The sequence below is a fragment of the Nematolebias whitei genome, chromosome 17 (genome assembly GCF_014905685.2).
Source record: "Nematolebias whitei isolate Nwh7 chromosome 17, NemWhi1, whole genome shotgun sequence".
Classification (NCBI taxonomy): Eukaryota; Metazoa; Chordata; class Actinopteri; order Cyprinodontiformes; family Rivulidae; genus Nematolebias; species Nematolebias whitei.
The window spans coordinates 20,915,954-20,935,012 of NC_056514.1; the positions used below are offsets into that span (position 1 = coordinate 20,915,954).

Consider the following 19,059-nt stretch of genomic DNA (forward strand, 5'->3'; position numbering starts at 1 on the left):
AAAACGAATTTTCATTTTATCTTAAAACAAAAGTGTTGTAAGAGGAAAATAAAACCAACAACTAAAACGAAAATGTATGCAAAGAATGCAAAAAGTTTCCACTGGTACCGCATGGAGTTCATGATGGTTGTTTGTCTGTTGGGTATCAAACGTCTATCTGTTCTGCCTGCCTGATCAGTTGGAGGGTCTAGGTACCCCGCCGCCCTCACTGTGAGCCTGAGCTCTATCAGTGGGTGGTGAATGTGAGTGGCGTAGATCCCCCGTGGGTATCAAGCCTTTCAGACTCCGATACTTGTTGCACCCGCGGTGGCACCCAGCTCTTAAGCTCTGGTGCTTCTTTTCCTCTGGGCTAGTTCTTGATATCCTGGTTTCCGTCCGGTTGAAGAGGGGCAATGGGGACGCTGCCTCACCTGGTTTTGACGCCAGTGAGTGTGCTGTCCTGGCTCTGTTAGGTTTGGTCGTGGCCTAACAGACCGCTGCCTCAGCTACCCGTTGGTGCTGAGTGACTCTTCGGGCAGTTGCCCTGGTTTTTCCTGTCCTTTGCTCCTTTGGTCTTCTCCTGATGGTGGAGTGATCCCTTTGAACAGCTTACAGTGGGAGGCGTGGACCCAAGTAGTTCTCTCAGCCACCTTCACAGCCGTGTGGGTGGTCAGCAAAACCTGGAATGGTCCAGTCCACCTGGGAGAGTTCCAGCGCCTTCTCCTGAAACATTTAATCATAACAAAGTCTCCAGGAGAAATACAGTGCAATTGCTTTTGTGCAGGTGTAGGGAGTCCTCCCTGCACCTGAGACCTGATGGATGTTAAGTGTTTGGTTAGTTCAATGCAATAGTTCATCATGTTATGATCACAGTGTTTAAGATCTCTGGTGGGATCAGTTGTCGGTCCAACTCCCAGATTGGGAGGAGCTGCAAAAAGGATTTCAAAAGGACTAAGACGAAATTTAGCTCGTCTCCGCATCCTCATATACATAACAGCAATAGGCAAGCATGTGACCCAGTTCTGTTTTGTGTCCTCACAAAGTTTGGCCAGTTTGTTTTTCAAAGTACCATTTTCTCGTTCAACAGCGCCCCCGCTCTGTGGGTGGTAGGCACAGTGTTTTGTCAGGTCAAAATGTAGGGTCGTGGATACTTCACTCATGATCTCATTTGCGAAGTGGGACCCATTATCACTTGAAATTCTCTGGGGGATTCCCCATCGTGGAATGATTTCCGTCAGTAAAATCTTTGCTACTGTGTTTGCTGTTGCATGTTTTGTGGGGAAAACTTCAACCCATTTGGAAAACATATCGACAACAACCAAGCAGTATTTCTTGTTTAAAACAGGCGTTAATTCAATAAAATCAATCATTAGATGTTGAAAAGGAGCAGTCACTGTCTTGTGTGCACCTGGTGCTGTGGTTTTTATTGTTTTTGAAATATTGTGAGTGGCACATATCAGACATGAGTCACAGTACTGTTCAGCAACTTTCAAAAATTTCACAGTAAACCAGTGTGTGTCCATTTCTCTTAACATTCCCCCCTTTGACACATGGTCTCCACCATGCGTTAAAACAGCAAAAGAATGAAAGAAATGTCGAGGTAGGCAGGGGTTGTTGTTTGGACCTAGCCAAATATCATCAGTAAATGTGCTTCCAAGGCGTTTCCATTCTGCTCGCTCAGAAGGTGTTGAGAGTTTTTGCATGTCTGTGATGGTGAATGAGTCAGGTGAGGCTGTAGTCTGAGATGATGAGCAGACCATAAGAGGAAGTGGGTGGATCCTTTCAGGAGGTGTGGTAGCAGCAGATTTAGCTGCTATGTCAGCAGCTGCGTTGCCCCTAGAGACATGGTCAGTGTTTCGGGTATGGGCTGCACATTTTACTACAGCAATGTGTTTGGGAAGTGTGATTGCTTCTAAAAGATTAGCAACAAGTTTGTGGTTCAAGATGGGCTGTCCATCTGAACGAAGGAAGTGACGATGTTTCCACAAAGCTCCAAAATCATGTACAACACCAAAAGCATAGCGAGAGTCAGTGAAGATGTTGACAGATTTGTTTTCAGAGAGTTGGCAAGCTCTGGTCAAGGCTATGAGTTCACAGGCCTGAGCTGAACAAGGAGGCAATGAACGAGCCTCAATGGTGGAAGAGGAAGTTACAACTGCATAACCGCTGTGAATAGAGCCAGTGTTAGGATCACGTGAAGATGAGCCATCTACAAAGAGTTCCCAGTCTGGGTGTTCAAGAGGTTCTTGTTGTAAGTCAGGTCTAGGTGTGCAAAGCACTTCAAGTTCAGCTAAACAGTCATGTGGTGTGCCTTCGACAGGTGAAGGTAAGAGTGTAGCTGGATTTAAAACGTTGCAACGTTGGATGGTGATATTTGGCATGTCAAGAAGAGTGGTGTGGTACCTTAACCAACGCGCTGTAGACAAGTGAGCAGTTTTTTGCTCGTTTAGAATGTGAGTGACAGCGTGTGGTACAAGCAAGGTCAAATCAGAGTACCCCACAATGTCTCTACTGGCCAATACAGATTTTTCTGCTGCTGCAACAGCGCGCAAACAAAGTGGGAGTCCTGCAGCAACTGGATCAAGTTTTGATGAGAAGTAGGCCACAGGTTTCATGCGGTCACCATGCTTTTGCAACAAAACTGATGTCATGCCTCCCCCCCTTTCATCCACCGCCTGCACAAATGGGCGGGTTGGATCAGGAATTCCTAAGGTGGGGGCTTTCTGCAGCTGTAATTTGAGAGTCTCAAATGCTGACAGTGCAGGTGGTGTCCAAGTCAATTTAGAGCTCATTTGAAGGCCTTTTTCATGACAAACAGCGCGGAGTGGTGTTTCAAGTTCTGCGTAGTTTGGAATGAAATGTCGACAATAACTGCATAACCCTAGGAATGACATGAGCTGCTTTTTTGTTTCAGGAAGAGGAAGAGCAACAATGGCTGTAACACGCGCAGGAGCCAGCTCTCTTCCTTCTGCAGAGATTCTGTGACCCAGAAACGTAACCAGTGGCAACACAAACTGTAGTTTAGACAACGAGGCCTTGTGTCCTTCTGCAGCTAGATACTGCAGGAGGCGGATTGTGTGTGTTTTGCATGTTTGTGCATCAGGAGCAGCCAAAAGAAGATCATCAACATATTGAAGAAGTGCACAATCAGGTGGAAGACTGAACCCTGCCAGACTATCTCTCAAAGCCTGGTGGAAAATAGTTGGAGACTCACAATAGCCCTGGCAAAGGCGAGTGAAGGTGTAAGACTTTCCTAAAAACTCAAATGCAAACCAGTACTGGCTGTCTGGATGCACAAGGACACTAAAAAAGGCGTTGGCCAGGTCTATGACTGAAAAGTGGGTGGAGCCAGTTGGTATTTGAGACAAGATCACATAAGGATTAGGGACGATCGGTGCACGAGCTTGAACTGCAGCATTTACAGCTCTAAGATCCTGAACAAACCGCCACTCATCAGGAGGAGTGGGGCGGATCTTTTTCACTGGAAAAATTGGAGTTCTCACAGGTGAAGTGGGACAAGGAACGATTACACCTGCTTCCAGAAGAGAGTGAAAAACAGGTGTAATGCCTGAGGCTGCCTCAGGTTTCAGTGGATACTGTGGTATTTTTGGTCGATAAGAAGATTTAGGAGTAATTTGGATGGGCTCCTGACCTTTTATCAGACCTACATCATACTTTGTCTGGGCCCACAATGTGGGTGGAACAGCAGAGAGGTCTGGGTTGTCTGAAGTCATCGTAGGCAGTGTTAGTCATGCAGAGGTGTCAATCACTTCTTTGAATGGGGTGACCGGAAGTGATGAAATAAGTGGTTGTCTGTACATCTCCAGAGCAGGAGAGTAGAAACAAGTGTCAAGTGGTTGCCAGTCAGATGCACAATGGGCTCTCAGTGCTAGAGGGCCTAGAGAGCGCCACTGAGCTTCAGGAGGTTTAGCAAGAGAAACATGAGGAAATGAGTCAGGTACTGTGAAATAGCATGTTTGTGGTGTGACATCATCTGTGAGGCATGTCAACAGGAAACATGTGGTCTTTGTCCAGCAGATATCTGTAGTATGTAAGTCAGTTGGTGGTGTTTGCATGAATGAATCTCCTAGCTGATCAGCTGGGTCTGAAGTAACACGAGCAGTGCAATGCAGCTGTTGTTCATGCATGAATGTGCATGAAGGTGGAAGTCTATCTTTGGCCATAGAGAGCAAGGCTACACGCTGACTCTCATCAGTGAGGGACCATTCAAATACAAACAGCAGATCAGGCACTAGTGTCACCAAAGTATCCACTGAGTGTGTAGACTTTGACACCACTAGTCCTTCAGGGCTACAATCGATGGACAGGTTGAATTTAAGAATTAGATCTCTGGCCAGAAGATTTATTGGACACGTCTGTGAGAGTAGAAACTGATGTGAGTGGGCAGTGTGATCAAAAGGGTCAATCACATCCAGAGGAGTTGTCATTACCTCTGGGATTGCTACACCAGATGCTCCTGTGGAGTGGATAATCTTGCCACACAGTGGAGCATGTGGGAGACATTTCTTCATTATCAAAGATTGAGTGGCCCCTGAGTCCACTAAGAACTTTAGTGGAACATTGTTTACAAACATTGTGAGCATGGGTAACTTCAAACATGCTGACTGGGTGTATTTAAAATACGTGGAGGTGCATGTGGTATCAGTAGGTGAAACAGCTGGTGTGTGTGTGCGTGTACTTGCTGTTTGGAGACCTGGACCTTCCCCACCACCCCCTCCTAGTCAGGATGAGTGCCCGCCTCGGTGGCCACGACCCCTGGGTGGACCCTGGCTTCGACCAACCGATTGTTGGGAGCCTGGGTGAAAGTTCTGTTCATGGTTCATGGGCCATGGCTCCCGTGGTGGCATTGGTGCTCGATTCTGGAATGGTCGGCCACGCCCTCGCCATGTGGTGCGTTTTTGTGGACAGTCTCTCATCCAATGGTCAGTCCCTCCACACAGGAAGCATGGCTGTGGCCCTCCTGCGTACCCACGTGGTTGTTGCTGTTGTGAGCCTGGCCAAGGGCCAGGGGGTGGTGGTGGGCGTGGAAAAGCTGGAAGCTGTTGTGGTGGGGCAGTGTTCAAGGTCATCTGTTGTGCAGCTTGAAGAAGAGTCAGCTGAGCATTTTCTGCTTGTTTTGTCTTTTTCTTCAATGTTGCAGTTTCTTCGGCTGTGTGCTGTTCCCAGGCGTGTCTGGCATGACGTAGGAGGTCATTGAGGCGAATGCCAGCTTTCCAGCCTATGTATGTGTTCTGGACAGACTTGCGGATTGTTGGCAAGAATCCATCCATCACACATTGACACAGAATGGTTTCGAAGGCTGAAGCCTGTGCAGCATCACGCCAGTCGTTGTCCGGAAAAGCGATGCCAGAGTGTGTGCGAAACACAGGGATGAGACGATCGATGTACTCTTGAGGGGGTTCACCACTCTTCTGGACCGTGTCCTTGATCTTTGCATATTGAGGCGTCTGTGGAAATGCTGTCTTAACTCTCCTGACAATGTCACCTACAGCTGTCACAAAGTCTTGGTTATCTGCGTGGGCGTATTCGACACGCATCAGCCGTTGGTTGCCAGGCGGGACCTCAAACAGCTGTGCGCCTATGGTGCTTACAAAGTTCATACCATAGACAGCTGTGAGAATCATTTTTAGTTCTGGTATGGTGGGGCGGAGAATACGAACCATGTTGGTGATGGCTTCACCTACGGCATCTCCTCCTTGGGCCATGTCTGGGAGGTGTTGTTTTGCCAGGCTTGTCAGGTCGCTCAGTGGCCAAGTTCTGAACACCAGTTGTGGTCCGTCCGGTCCACCCACCTCCAGCATCGGCATGGTCGTGGAGTTGTGTTCACCATCTGAAGTCATGGGGGAGCTTATAGAACCGTTGTTGTGCTGTGACTGTTGTAGTCTCTGTATTTCAGCCTCCAGCAGTTTTTCTTTTTCTCTGAAAGCTTTAATCTGCTCCTCTTGCTCTGCAGCTTTGGACCGAGTTATGATTGAAGAACCTGCAGAAGATGATGAAAGTGATGGTGAAGAGTTTGAAGATGTTGATGTTGATGAGCTGATAGCAGGGGATGGTGGTGGTCTGGTTGTAACATCTCTTCCTCCTGCTGCTCCTTGTTCATCTTGTTGCTGAGGGGCAGCTGGCTTTGGCCCAATAAAATCATCGTCTGAAGTGAGGATCCAAGCAGGTTTCAGTCCAGGGCGAGTCTCATGTGCTTCCATCTGTGGTGGGCCATAGGGTGGTGGGTCTTTGAGTTCAGCCAGCGAGGGGTAGATCGAGGTGGAGGGTGCGGTGGGAGGAAGAGGTCCGTGGGTCTCCGGTGCATGTGTGAGAGAGGACAGAGGAAAAAGAGAGGTTTTCAGTTCTGTTTTTTTTTTTTTTTTCTCGTCTTTGTCTTTTTGAGTCTCTTGTTCTCTGCATTGTTTCTGTAAATCTTCAACTTTTTGAGACATCTGTAATAATCTGGACTCCGTTTCACCCATCATATTTTTAGACTCATTTTTCCACATTTTAAAAGCTTCCTCATGTTTGTGCATCGTTAAGTAAACCTTTTGAGGTATATTCTTCATCTGAATCATGCTCTGCTTTTGCTGCAATAATTGTTCTTCGAGTTTTTGAATGTCTTGGGTTTCTAAAGATCCATTTTTAGGAAAACCAAATTTGTAATGCCACTGAGAAACGAAACTTAGACAGGAAACTCCGTATAAGCGTTTCATTTTTTCTGCAACCGAACCGTTTGGTATGTAATCTAGATTCTTACTTTTTGTCGCTCCCATTTTTATCTTTAAGACGAAACTATTTTATTTCCTCAGCCGTCTTTATAAAGACGAGCCTACCTCGGTCTTCCTAGAGAAAACCTACCCTCGGTTCTTACTCTAAATTCAGAACTTACGCCTCGGTCCTCCTAATGAGAACTTACCTCGGCTTTCCTAAATGAAAGCTTACCTCGGTTTTCCTAAAGAAAACTTACCTCGGTTTTCCTAAAGAAAACTTACTTATTTTATGAGAGAGCGATCTTTTTGACGGAGTCGTGTCTGTCCACCCGCTTGCTAGCTTAGCGCTTTTTTTAAATTTTTTTATTTATTTATTTATTTACCTTATCGTAGATGTCTCTGATTTCCTGTTTTCGAATACGGCCGGAGTCGATCCCCCCTCCGGAGAACCAGACGTCCTCCCGCTCCCAAAACGTCCTAGTTGGAGGGTCGGAGGTCCGGTGATCAGCCTCGTCGTGATTCTCCGTAGGCCGGACGAACTCTCAGGCGTATCCCGGCGGTGCCTCCAAACTTTTGTGGAAAATAAATAATTGTTCTAAACTTAAAAAAAACTCTTAATAAAAGAAAACCAGAGACATTTCTCTTTTAGCTCAAAACGGAGCGCGAGGTTTATTCTTTCTGCAGAAAGGAGTTGCTGCCTGCGTGAAGTCAGAACACAACACAGCACACTGGATTCTTAAAGAGACAGTACATATTATTTATACATGTTTCGTGCGTCACAATAAAATTCTATCATAATGGGAGGATAAGTTCCTCAGGTTGACACTATACACAAGTTCTTGTTATCAGTACGAGATGATGTTATTCTTCTTGTTGAAGCCGTGTTCTGTAACAAGTCTTCTGTCCATGTGACTAGAACATTCTGAAAAACATTGTGGAGCTGGTATTTTTTAATTAGATTTGTAACAGTCTTTTTTCATGAGCTAGAACATTCTGAAAAAGAAAAACATTTTGATACGAAAAGCGTAAAGTTCTGTATCTTTGCCTCTTCTGCGGGTGGTGGAATACAAGGACGTTTGCAGGAGCAGAGGACAAAAGTTCACATTTACAAGAGTTTACCAGAGTTCACATACACACACCAACTTTGAAAGTCTGCAGAATGAACATGGATTAAATGATATTTAAACAATACATGTTAGTTTATTAATTTTTTCACAGTCGCACAGTGCTGAATGTGATTCAACACTTTGCTCCTGTGCTACAGAATCAACATGTGTTGATTCACTCAGACAACATGATGACTGCTGCGTACATAACTGTCAAGGGGGTGTGCGTTCAGCCCAGATGTTACACATTGCGCAAGCTACTGTGTTGGGCTCACCGAAACCTGCTCTCCATCAGAGCAGTTTACATACCCGGTGTTCTGAACAGAGGGGCAGATGTGATGTCCAGGGGCGGCCCACGTCACGGGGACTGGACTCTCCATCCAGACCTGATGGTTCAGACGTGGCAGAAGTTTGGCAAAGCAGCTTTGGACCTGTTTGCGACACGAGAGAACGCTCAGTGTCAATTATGGTTTTCCCCTGAGCCCACGAGACGATCCTCCGCTGGGGGTGGATGCATTTGCTCACAGCCCGTGGCCCAAAACGCTTCTGTACGCGTTTCCCCCACTTCCTCTGATTTTACGGTTCCTGAACTGAGTTCAGGAGGAGGGACTGACAGCTCTTCTGGTGGCTCCCGAGCACGTGAATGCACCATGGTTCCCAGTCCTGCAACGTCTGTTGTTGGGTCGTCCGTGGAAACTGCCGTAGAGGGAGGATGCTCTCCTTCAAGCAGGAGGAGCGATCAGGAGTTACTCAGAAATAGGTCAGCACCTGTGGGTCTGGCCGCTGAGCGGTCCCGCTTAGAGAGGATGGGTCTCCCGCAGGAGGTAGTGCGCACAATCCAAGATTCATGTGCTGCATTTACCACAGCTCTGTACACATCAAAGTGGACGGCTTTTCAGCGCTGGTGTACAGAGAAAGGTGTAGAGGCCACCTCATGCCCATTAGGTGGCGTGTTGTCTTTTCTACAACAGCTGATGGATAGGAATTTGGCATTCAGCACGATTAAAACGTACGCTGCAGCCATCTCTTCCTGCCACGAAGGGTTCGGAGACAGAACAGCTTTTAATCACCCGCTGATGAAGTGGTTTCTAAAAGGCGTACAGAGATGCAGCCCTGCTTCACGCCCACTTGCTCCACAGTGGGATTTAACGCTGGTCCTGCGAGCCCTGATCAAGCTCCATTTGAGCCTCTGGATCAGGTTTCACTTAAATTCTTGTCTCTTAAAACAGCCCTGCTTCTGGTTTTAACATCCGCTAAGAGGGTGAGTGATTTATCTGCCCTCTCTGTCGCTCCGTCATGTCTCAGAATTCAGGCTGATGGTAGTTCAGCTGATTTAAGACCAAACTCAGCTTTTATGCCTAAAATCATCACGAGCTCTTTTAAATCAAGAGCGATATCGTTGGAGGGGTTTTTTTCCCTCCCCCCCCACAGATCAGAAGAAGAAGCATCTTTTCATCTTCTCTGTCCGGTGCGGGCGTTGACGTGTTACATAGCGCACACAGCTGTAATGCGTCAAACTCAACACCTGTTTGTGCATTATAGAGATGCATCTGCAGGTCGCCCGTTATCCACCCAGCGCTTGTCACACTGGCTGTGTGAGGCCTTTCCTGAAGCCTACAAGCATCAGATTTAGAGCCTCCTGTCAACCTCAAGCACACTCGACCAGGGTTATCGCATCTTCGACTGCTCTGCATAATGGTATGTCAATGCAGGACATTTGCACTGCGGCTGTGTGGTCAACACCCTGCTCATTCATTCGCTTTTATTTACGTGATGTGACGGCTCGTTCCATGACACATTCTGTCCTTAGTGCTCTAACAGAATGAATATTGTTGTTTTTCATGGAACTCTGTTTAAGCTCACTTCTGTCTGCATGCACTGCAGTGTGAGATGTTGTTATCAGTCACAAGTTGTGTCTGTGATTTTGGTTCTATTGTCATTAATCAGTTCATGACTATTGTTACCAATCAGTTCATTTGATCAATAATCAGTTCATTGTTTTTTGATCTGTTTATACTACTCAACCATGAACCAGTTGGTTCATGCCCCCCCCCCCCCCCCCCTCTTCTTTTCAACATCCTTTCCCCGTTGAAAATTTCCGGGGCGTTCATGTTTTTGTCAGTACGCATAGTTACACAACATGCGTCTGTGCATGGCACATAATTACGCAACGCGTAGTTATGCACACGGGGAGCTGAGTGAAAAGACGTTTTTTGGGCAAGCTTCCGCGTCATACTGTGTTCGAATGGACCCAGTGAGGCGAGGACCACATCCGCTTCGCCCTTAACACATCAGCGACAGCCTTAAAGGGCGAAGCCTATACGACATAGAACGTTGGTTACGTACTGTAACCCCAGATTCTATGAGTATAAGCCTCACTGGCTCCTAAATGGCTGAAGAAAAAGCTATTTTGGGAGCCGATTTCCCGCTCTTAACGTAATTTATACGGACCGGGTGGGGCCCACACAGCAGGTGGGCGTGGACTAAATTCTTTCAGTGCTTATGCTGCGCATAACGGGATAAACCCATCAGTGACAGCCTTAAAGGGCGAAGCTTATACTCATAGAATCTGGGGTTACAGTACATAACCAACGATTTGTGCAGTGTACAACTGATTGTTGTCCTATGGACAGACTCTCCCACCTCAGCTGTAAATCTCTGCAGTTCATCCAGAGTGATCATGGGCCTCTTGGCTGCATCTCTGATCAGTCTTCTCCTTGTTCCAGATGAAAGTTTAGAGGGATGGCCGGGTCTTGGTAGATTTGCAGTGGTCTGATACTCCTTCCATTTCAATATGATTGCTTGCATAGTGCTCCTTGGGATGTTTGAAGCTTGGGAAATCTTTTTTTTTATCCAAATCCGGCTTTAAACTTCTCCACAACAGTATCTCGGACCTGCCTGGTGTGTTCCTTGGTCTTCATGATGCTCTCTGTGCTTTGAACAGAACCCTGAGACTATCACAGAGCAGGTGCATTTATACAGAGATTTGATTACACACAGGTGGATTCTATTTATCATCATGAGTCATTTGGGACAACATTGGATCATTCATAGATCCTCACTGAACTTCTGGAGTGAGTTTTCTGCACTGAAAGTAAAGGGGACGAATAATATTGCACGCCATACTTTTCAGTTTTTTATTTGATATAAAAGTTTGACACATCCAATAAATTTCATTCCACTTCACGATTGTGTCCCACTTGTTGTTGATTCTTCACAAAAAATTAAAATTTTATATCTTTATGTTTGAAGCCTAGCAGCACGGTGGCGCAACTGGTAGAGCTGCTGCCTCTCAGCGAGCAGGTCCTTGGTTCAAACCCCGGTCCAGGGGCCTTTCTGGGTGGAGTTTGCATGTTCTCTCCGTGCATGCGTGGGTTTTCTCCGGGTGCTCCGGTTTCCTCCCACAGACCAAAAACATGCATGTTAGGCTGATTGATAACTCTAAATTGCCCCTAGGTGTGAGTGAGAGAGTGAATGGTTGTTTGTCTCGTTTGTCTCTATGTGGCCCTGTGATGGACTTGCGACCCGTCCAGGGTGTACCACGCCCCTCGCACAGTGATTGCTGGACATGGGCACCAGCGACCCCCGTGACCCAAAATGGAATAAGCGGGTAAAGATAATGGATGGATGGATGGATGGATGTTTGAAGCCTGAAATGTGGCAAAAGGTTGAACAGTTCAAAGGGGCCGAATACTTTCGCAAGGCACTATATATATATATATATATATATATATATATATATATATATATATATGCTGTGTATATATATATATTATATGTATATAGATGTGTATATGTATACACATCTATATACATATACATTTGTCATCATTCTTTGTTGAAATCAGGTCTCTCTTGTAAATCAGTCCTCGAGACTCAATGTGATTAACCTGTCTAAATAAAGGTTGAATGAAAATCTTTTTTTTCCTGTTTCTGCTATAGAGCAACAAAACTAAACCTTTTATGCAAGTCTGTGTATTTTGATTTATTAATCCATTTTCTACCTGGGTAGCTACTCTCTTATTTTGAAAAATGGCACTTAAAATTCATTCAAACTTTATTCTTAAAAATCACTACTTTGTTTGTTCACAGGTTGTTGCTTTTTTTTAAGTAACTGGAGCTTAAAGGAAATCCTTTTCCGCCTTTCTTTGACCACTTGGCACGAAGAAGAAAAACGACCAATCAGAGCAGGACTCCAGACCGTCAACCAATCAGCGACCCTTGTACCATTTTTTAAACTACTTCTTAACTGTTGATTGCGTTTTCGGGTTAGCTTGTGTGCAGTGCGTCTGCGAAATACTTTTTCCCTCCTGTTTATTAAAATTCCACAGGATATTTTGTATTTTAAAGAAGGTAATGTATTGTTTTATTTATCTGTTGTAGGTTGCTTGTGACTGAATGAACTTTTTTTTTAAGTCGGAAGTTAGCTGCTCGGCTACCTAGCTTTTTAGTTTATTTTTGTTGCGTTGGTTGCAGTTAACTTCAGCTGTGTTGTATGTGTTTATTATAAAATTATTATAAATATAAGCCTTCATGAACGCACTATGCTCTTGCTAAAATTACGTAGGATAATGGTTCATTCTCAATACTGCGTATCTTCAGAAACATCACATTTAAATTAATGTGTATTGACTCCTTTTACTTAGGTCTATTGTAAGAATGATGACAGTTCTAACACATTTTCACCATGATTTTGTAGCTGAACAGTAGATTTTCTTATACAGTATACTTTTTTTAAGCTCCAAAAGTTCATGCTCAAATTCTTTGTTTTCTGAAAATATAATTTACTTATCTTCATAGAGATCTTCTGAGAGTCCCTAGTACTAAACCATAAATTTCATTCTTTTTTTAATGTTTAGGATTTGTCTGGGCATGTTGGGTTTGTCCTTCTCTTCTGGACAAGTATTCCTGGGATGTCACTTCACTACACTATTAAAACTAATTCATGTTGAAAACCTACTACACTATTTACCATGATAGATAAACATGTTTACATAGGACAAGAATGCATTTTTTTAATCTTATCCTCCCATTTAACAGTCTTTGTTGTTTTATTTTTTTGTGTGTGGGAAATGCACTTAACAAAACTTTTAAACTATCAGCGTTGTTTGAAGTAATTGTTTTATAGTTTAACTTGAACATAGATTTATTGATGAGACGGGACAATGTTCACTGAATTAACAAGATTACCAAAAAGCACTTTCTATCAGCAGTTTCTTTGGCTGATAGCAAAGATTGAGTGGTATTTAAAGAACAGCCATCCTAATGTTTTTTCTTGTATTTTTCCTCTTATTACTGGTATTTTGGAAAAGCTTAAGAAAGGCCTTTAATTCAAAGATGATTTTATGCTCTGTTGTGCATCTTTTAAAGATGAATTTCTAGTTTCATGTGTCATCCATGAATAGTTTAGTACTGTACTTATGACTGTAAAACTGACCAATATGAAATGTTGTTTTTGTTCCTCCTAAATTCTGCTCATAATTAACGGGCCAATCGCCCTCCAATGCGAGAGCCAGGGGTTCAATTCCACCAGCAGTCACATGAAGTCCCTGGGCAAGACACTGAACCCCTCATTGCCTCCGATGTGTGTCCATCGGTGTATGAATGTGATAAAGCATTGATTAGTCTTTGTATAGATCCATTCGAGTGCTGTGTGAATGGGTAAATGAGGCACAGATTGTGTTGTAAAGAGCTTTGATTATCTTGATAAAATAGAAAGGTGCTATACAAGTACAGTCCATTTTATGTTTTATGTCTCATTTCATCCTTCTTGTAATTCATTCAGGTATTTGAACATGGAGTCACGGTTTGCTTACCTCCGGGAGCGGGACACAAGCGTGTCAATGCTGAGGGTAAAAATGTCCCGCAGAAGGTCTCAGTCCCAAAAGGAGAATCGAGAGCGGGTTGTGAATACACGCAGGAAACTGGATAAACTCTCAGAGCTGGAGATGTCTTCATTGAACGTTTCCATAGCAACAGCCAACATGTCTCCTATTCAGGAGAAACAGAACAACGCCAAGTCTGCTAAAAGTACCGGTATGACCCGATTTAATGTTTCTGACAACTCTGCACAAATCTACACTGATCTATCTACAGCAGCAATATTCAACTAAAATACTTTGCACTGTTCCCACTAATTTAAGGTTTTATCAAATGCTTATTTTCCAACAGTTTTGGCTCAAGACAGATTAAAACGACTCGAGCGCTGGAAAGAACAGAAGTCCCTCCAGAAGGAGAAGGAAAAGAGAGAAAAGGAGCGCAAAGGGATATTTAAGATTGGCCTCTATCAGCCAAAGGACACCATCACTTATTCCTCGCTGCCCCCAGTTCCACCTGCTTCATCCAGATCTAAGGAGGTGATGATGCACATGTAATGCAATCGTATCTTTGTTGCACCTCTTCTGTCTTGTTTTTGTTTATGATGACATGAAGGGGTGGGAGGTCGGGGTCACTATTTTTATTTCAGTAAAATATTTTCATGCCTTTCAGAAAAAGGTGACTGCAGCTCCAACCCAAAGTACCAGAGTCACTCGTTCGATGAAACAGCAAGAAGCACAAAAGGTGTGCTTTTCGTAAAACATGACTGCATATTTTCTTGTTTTAGTATGATCTGTTAATAGCATAAAGTAATGTATACTTCTTGTTCTTTTTTCCAATATTCACACCGCCTCTGATGTTGCAGAACCCACATACCGCAGCAAATAAAGGTAAGTGTCTTTATGAAAATATCTAGTGAACTGAAGCCTCGCAGCCTAACTTCCCTCTCTTCCCTTTAGCTCAACCTGCAGCAGAAAGATCAACCAGAGCCCATGTTGCTGTCATCAAGCCTCAACCGGCTGCTTCCAGGGCCAACGTTCGTGCAGGTAACTACCGGTAATGAGAAGGAATGCTGGTACATGACTGAACATTGACACGGGGGTACAGGGTCCCACACATTCTTCTTCAACCAGATCAGCCAGCAAGACTCGTTATAAAAACTCCTGTGGTGAAAGACGATCTTTAAGGCCAAGGCTGCGGGTGCACACAGCACGATGCCCAGTGTACAGCTCGTCTTGAAAATGTATTAAGCTTTGGTTCGCTTCCACAGTAAAACTTTAGTTTAGGAGAAAGGTTTTCTAGAAAACTGCAAATAATGTTAAATGTTGGGCGGCACAGCACGGTGGCTCAGTTTATAGAGCCGTTGTCTCTCAGCAAGATGGTCGCCAGATCGAATCCCTGTCTGGAACCTTTCTGGGTGGAGTTTGCATGTTCACTCCGTGCATCCATGGTTTCCTCCCACAGACCAAAAACATGCATGTTAGGCTGATTGTTCACTCTTAAGTTGTACCTAGGTGTGAGTGAGTGAATGGTTGTCTCGTTTGTCTCTATGTGTCCCTGTGATGGACTGGAGACCTGTCCAGGGTGTACTCCACCTCCTGCACAGTAGTGACCCCCGTGACTCAAAATGGAAGAAGTGGGTAAAAATGATGAATAGATGTTAAATGTTGCTCTCTGCCCTCAGACGTGAGAACGACCAGGTCCAGGGCTGTTGTCAAACCTCTGGCCCCTCCCTCTGGTGAAGCTGAGAAGTGTAAAGGTATCATTATATCCAATCGTCTACATTATGGCATTGCTGTTCAGCTTTATGAGCATAAAATGTTTTGATTTCTCAAACTACTTTCTAATTTTCTGCAGTTGTGAGCAGCATCGCAAACACTGCTGCTTCCAAGGTGAGTGCTGCGTCACTGAAGGTTTGAAGCTGCATTCGGAAAGAGGTTTTTTTTTTTAAGTATTACTTTGTTTGCTAATTCTCTTTTTGTACAGAAGCTGGAGTTGAAGGAGCACCAGGAGCCAGCGCAAACACTTCGTCCTCCCAGCCCACAACCCTGTCCCAAGGAGGAAGACATGGACGTGGACCCTGCTCCGAAGGAGTGTGTTCCTGTTAAGAACTCTGTCCGTCAGTCATTTGCTCCAGAGGGTTTTATCTTCCAGGCTCCCTCTGGCTTGTCTTCTTTTAAGTTCGAGCCCCTGACTCCTCGCTCAGCTGACGCTTTCCTCACACCAAGGTCCGTTTCCCTTTGGATTTAGAACATTTTAAATATTATGTAGGTTAGAATATATGTAAGTTAGAATTGTTCTGGATCTAAATGCTGATCTGTGATTTATTATTTCCTGTTCTAGTTTCAATCTTCCGACATCTCCAGTGTTAACAGCTGAGTCCAAACCAAGTGAAGCCACTCCACCAACGACTCCTCGTACGTCTCCAGCAGGTGCTCCTCCGACCCCAGGAAATCCACTGGAATCAAAGCACAATGTACCTTACTTCAGGTGGTGTACTTTTTTTTCTTTTCTTATCTAGTTGTCCATTATGGGGATTTTTTTTTTTTTTTTTTTTTATGCAAACCACACGATATGTTTGTGCTGTAATTTTGTTTGCAATTTGTTCAGATCGGAAATCGTCAACGAAACAGACAGACTGATGACTCTTTGTCTCCTCTGGGAGGCTAAAGTGGACGATGAGTCCGTTCCAGAAGAAAGTGAGTGCATCTTCCCAATCCAAAATGACCTTTGAATGTGGGACTGTGTTTAATTTGGTGTTAATGTGAGTGATAAAACTTTATTACAGAAAATGACATCTTTAACTGAACCACATCATTTAGGTAGTGTTGTTGCTCTTGTCTGGCAGTGAGAAATTGCATGCGTACAGCTGTTGGTCAGGCAAGGCTGCTGATGAAAGAGCGTTTCAACCAGTTCAGTGGACTGGTGGATGACTGTGAGCTGGGGCGAGGGGAGAAGATCACCACCTGCACTGACCTGCAGGGGTTCTGGGACATGGTTTGTTTCCAGGTGGGTATTTTGTGAAGAAGGGAAAAGGTTGTCCTGATGCATGATCAATAATCCAGTTTGATAAATCTAACAAAGTTAAGTCAGGTCCTCTGGATGGATTCTTCTTGTTGATAAGTTTCGTCTTTTATCCAAAAGACTTCTTCTATCTGAGGCTCTGCAACAAACCCAGTCAACCAGTTTGAGGTGCCAAAACTAGCTGTTCACATGCAAAAGTAGGACCATCAGCCTAACATTTGATCGTTAGTGCCCTAATGGTCACTTGTTATTCGCTAACGACCAACTGCCATGGCGCTAACGACCAACGGCCATGGCGCTAACGACTAACTGCCATGGCGCCAACGACCAACTGTTATGGTAACAACGACCAACTGTTATGGTAACAATGACCAACTGTTGTGGCAATAACAACCAATTGTTTTGGCACTAATGATCAACTGATGATCCTACTTTTGCATGTGAACAGCTAGTTTTGGCACCAGCAAACTGGTTGACTGGGTTTGTTGCAGCGCCTCAGACTGAAGAAGTCTTTTGGATAAAAGACGAAACGCATCAACAAGAATCCGTCCAGAGGACCAGACTTAACATTGTTAGATAAGAGAAAAGGTTGTTCTGTTTTTAATGTAGGCCAATAATATTTTTTTTATTTTATGGACTTTTGCTCTTTGTCAGGTGGAAGACGTGCACAAGAAGTTTGGTGCTCTCAAAGACGCAGAGGCTCGAGGGTGGGTGGAGGAGCACAAACCCCCACCGCGCCAGAGGAAGATAGTGAAGGTGAATCCTCCTAAATGTAGCTTTATTAAAATATTGGACTTGTATGTTATGAATTTTTATCCCTTTGTTTTCTTTTCATGTTTATTTTGCTACAATAACCATACAAAGAACAACCTTGTTTCTGATTCTGTCCTTCATTAGACGGTTTCTCTAACCTTTCAGTTTTGTTTGTGTTTTCTTTTGTCAGAAACCACCAGCAGCACCACCAGCCAAGCCAGCAGTTACCAAAGCTGCAGCCAAGTCTCGTCTGGCTGCTGTGAAAGCTGCCATGAAAGCCAAACAGCAGGCAGCCGAGGCAGAGAAAGCAGCACAGGAGGCTGCAAACACAGAAAACCAAACCTCTCAAGAACCACAACCCCAAGCAGAGGCCCAAACTCAGGAAACGGTGGTCTTTGATGGAGGTTTCTTTAAAGTGGAGAGTCCAGCCAAACCATCAGGTGAGAGCAACGGCTTTAACTTGAGTGTCATTTGTCTGCTTGACCTTTTGTTCCCCTCTCTTGTTGAACTATAATATTTGTTCTTTACCTTATGTTTGTTTCCAGCTCGGAGATCAAGTCGTGGGAGCACTGCTGTGCTTCCTCAGGCCTCTCCCGTCTCTCTGCTCTCACCCAGAAGAGTCACTCGAAGGTCCCTCGCGCTGGTCCAGACTCCTGTTGGTGCACGCGCTTCTCCTGCTAGACGTGGCCACACTCCAGGCCAGCTCCACCTCAGCCTTGAGCAAACTCCAGCGTCGAAGTCCCGGCGCGCCACTCCTCGGGCCTCTCAGAGCAGAGTGGACACGGTAAACGTCTCTCTGTGTTTCTCACCTGTAAAGGAAGTGCCTTCAGAAGAGGTCCAGTCTGAGCAGAACCTCACACAGCAGTCAGAAAGCGTCTCTGTGCAGGAAGAGCCTGAAGCAACGGTTTCAGTAGAAAAGGATGATAAACCAGCTGTCACTATCACCAGGGACCTCCCACTGTCACCGAGACTTTCCCCCTCTCCAGTCCTGCAGGCTCCAGAGCCTCCATCATCCCTGAGTTTCTTGCTGTCCCCTTGTGGAACTTCTAGTCCTCCACCCACCTCCTCTCCTGCTGTGCAGCTTCATGTGGAGGCCCAGCAGTCTGAGTGTGTCACTTCTGATGGTTCCATCATTGAGGTACGCAAGTTGAGTTTTTCTTTGTGTGTATGTGTACTGTAATATTTCATCCTGCTGGGGTGGCTGTATGTATTTGATCATGCAATGATTGCTCTTAAAACTTTAGGAGGTTCCTGTTTTTGATTTTGAGCGCTACCTCCAGCCTTCAAAACGATGCAGCTTGTCACCTAGAGATGTGGGTGCTGGAGAGATGTTGTCACCCAGGGGAGCAGATGTCGAGATGGAGAGTCCCAGAGGTCAACCTGAGGAACTTGTGTGGCAGGAGCCAGGTACAACGGACGTCCACAAGTACACTGCATGCACACAGAAAACAGCTGGGCTTTGTGCTTCTTTAGAGCTGCAGCACGGTTTTATACAACCCCAATTATATAAAAAGTTGGCATTTTTGTTAGTGTAAATATAAACTGAACGCAGACATTTGCAATTTTTTTGCAATATTAATTTTTATATTCATAATGGCGCATAGTGAATGTATCAAATGTTTAATTATAAATGTAGTTTATATATATATATATATATATATATATAT

General features: G+C 44.7%; 1 protein-coding gene across 1 annotated transcript in view; it reads left to right on the forward strand.

Moving 5' to 3' along the window:
* Positions 1 to 12,088: 12,088 nt before the first annotated feature.
* Positions 12,089 to 19,059, forward strand: part of dlgap5 (discs, large (Drosophila) homolog-associated protein 5) — an 8,016-nt gene continuing 1,045 nt past the window's right edge. Inside the window, 19 exon segments of the mRNA XM_037690770.1 lie at positions 12,089 to 12,151; positions 13,584 to 13,834; positions 13,970 to 14,154; positions 14,288 to 14,358; positions 14,465 to 14,505; positions 14,575 to 14,670; positions 14,712 to 14,763; positions 14,765 to 14,798; positions 14,800 to 14,815; positions 15,300 to 15,374; positions 15,473 to 15,507; positions 15,602 to 15,842; positions 15,952 to 16,105; positions 16,226 to 16,314; positions 16,464 to 16,624; positions 17,294 to 17,395; positions 17,583 to 17,832; positions 17,938 to 18,530; positions 18,637 to 18,799. Coding sequence (XP_037546698.1) covers positions 13,594 to 13,834; positions 13,970 to 14,154; positions 14,288 to 14,358; positions 14,465 to 14,505; positions 14,575 to 14,670; positions 14,712 to 14,763; positions 14,765 to 14,798; positions 14,800 to 14,815; positions 15,300 to 15,374; positions 15,473 to 15,507; positions 15,602 to 15,842; positions 15,952 to 16,105; positions 16,226 to 16,314; positions 16,464 to 16,624; positions 17,294 to 17,395; positions 17,583 to 17,832; positions 17,938 to 18,530; positions 18,637 to 18,799 — 2,599 coding nt within the window. The 5' untranslated portion in view covers positions 12,089 to 12,151; positions 13,584 to 13,593.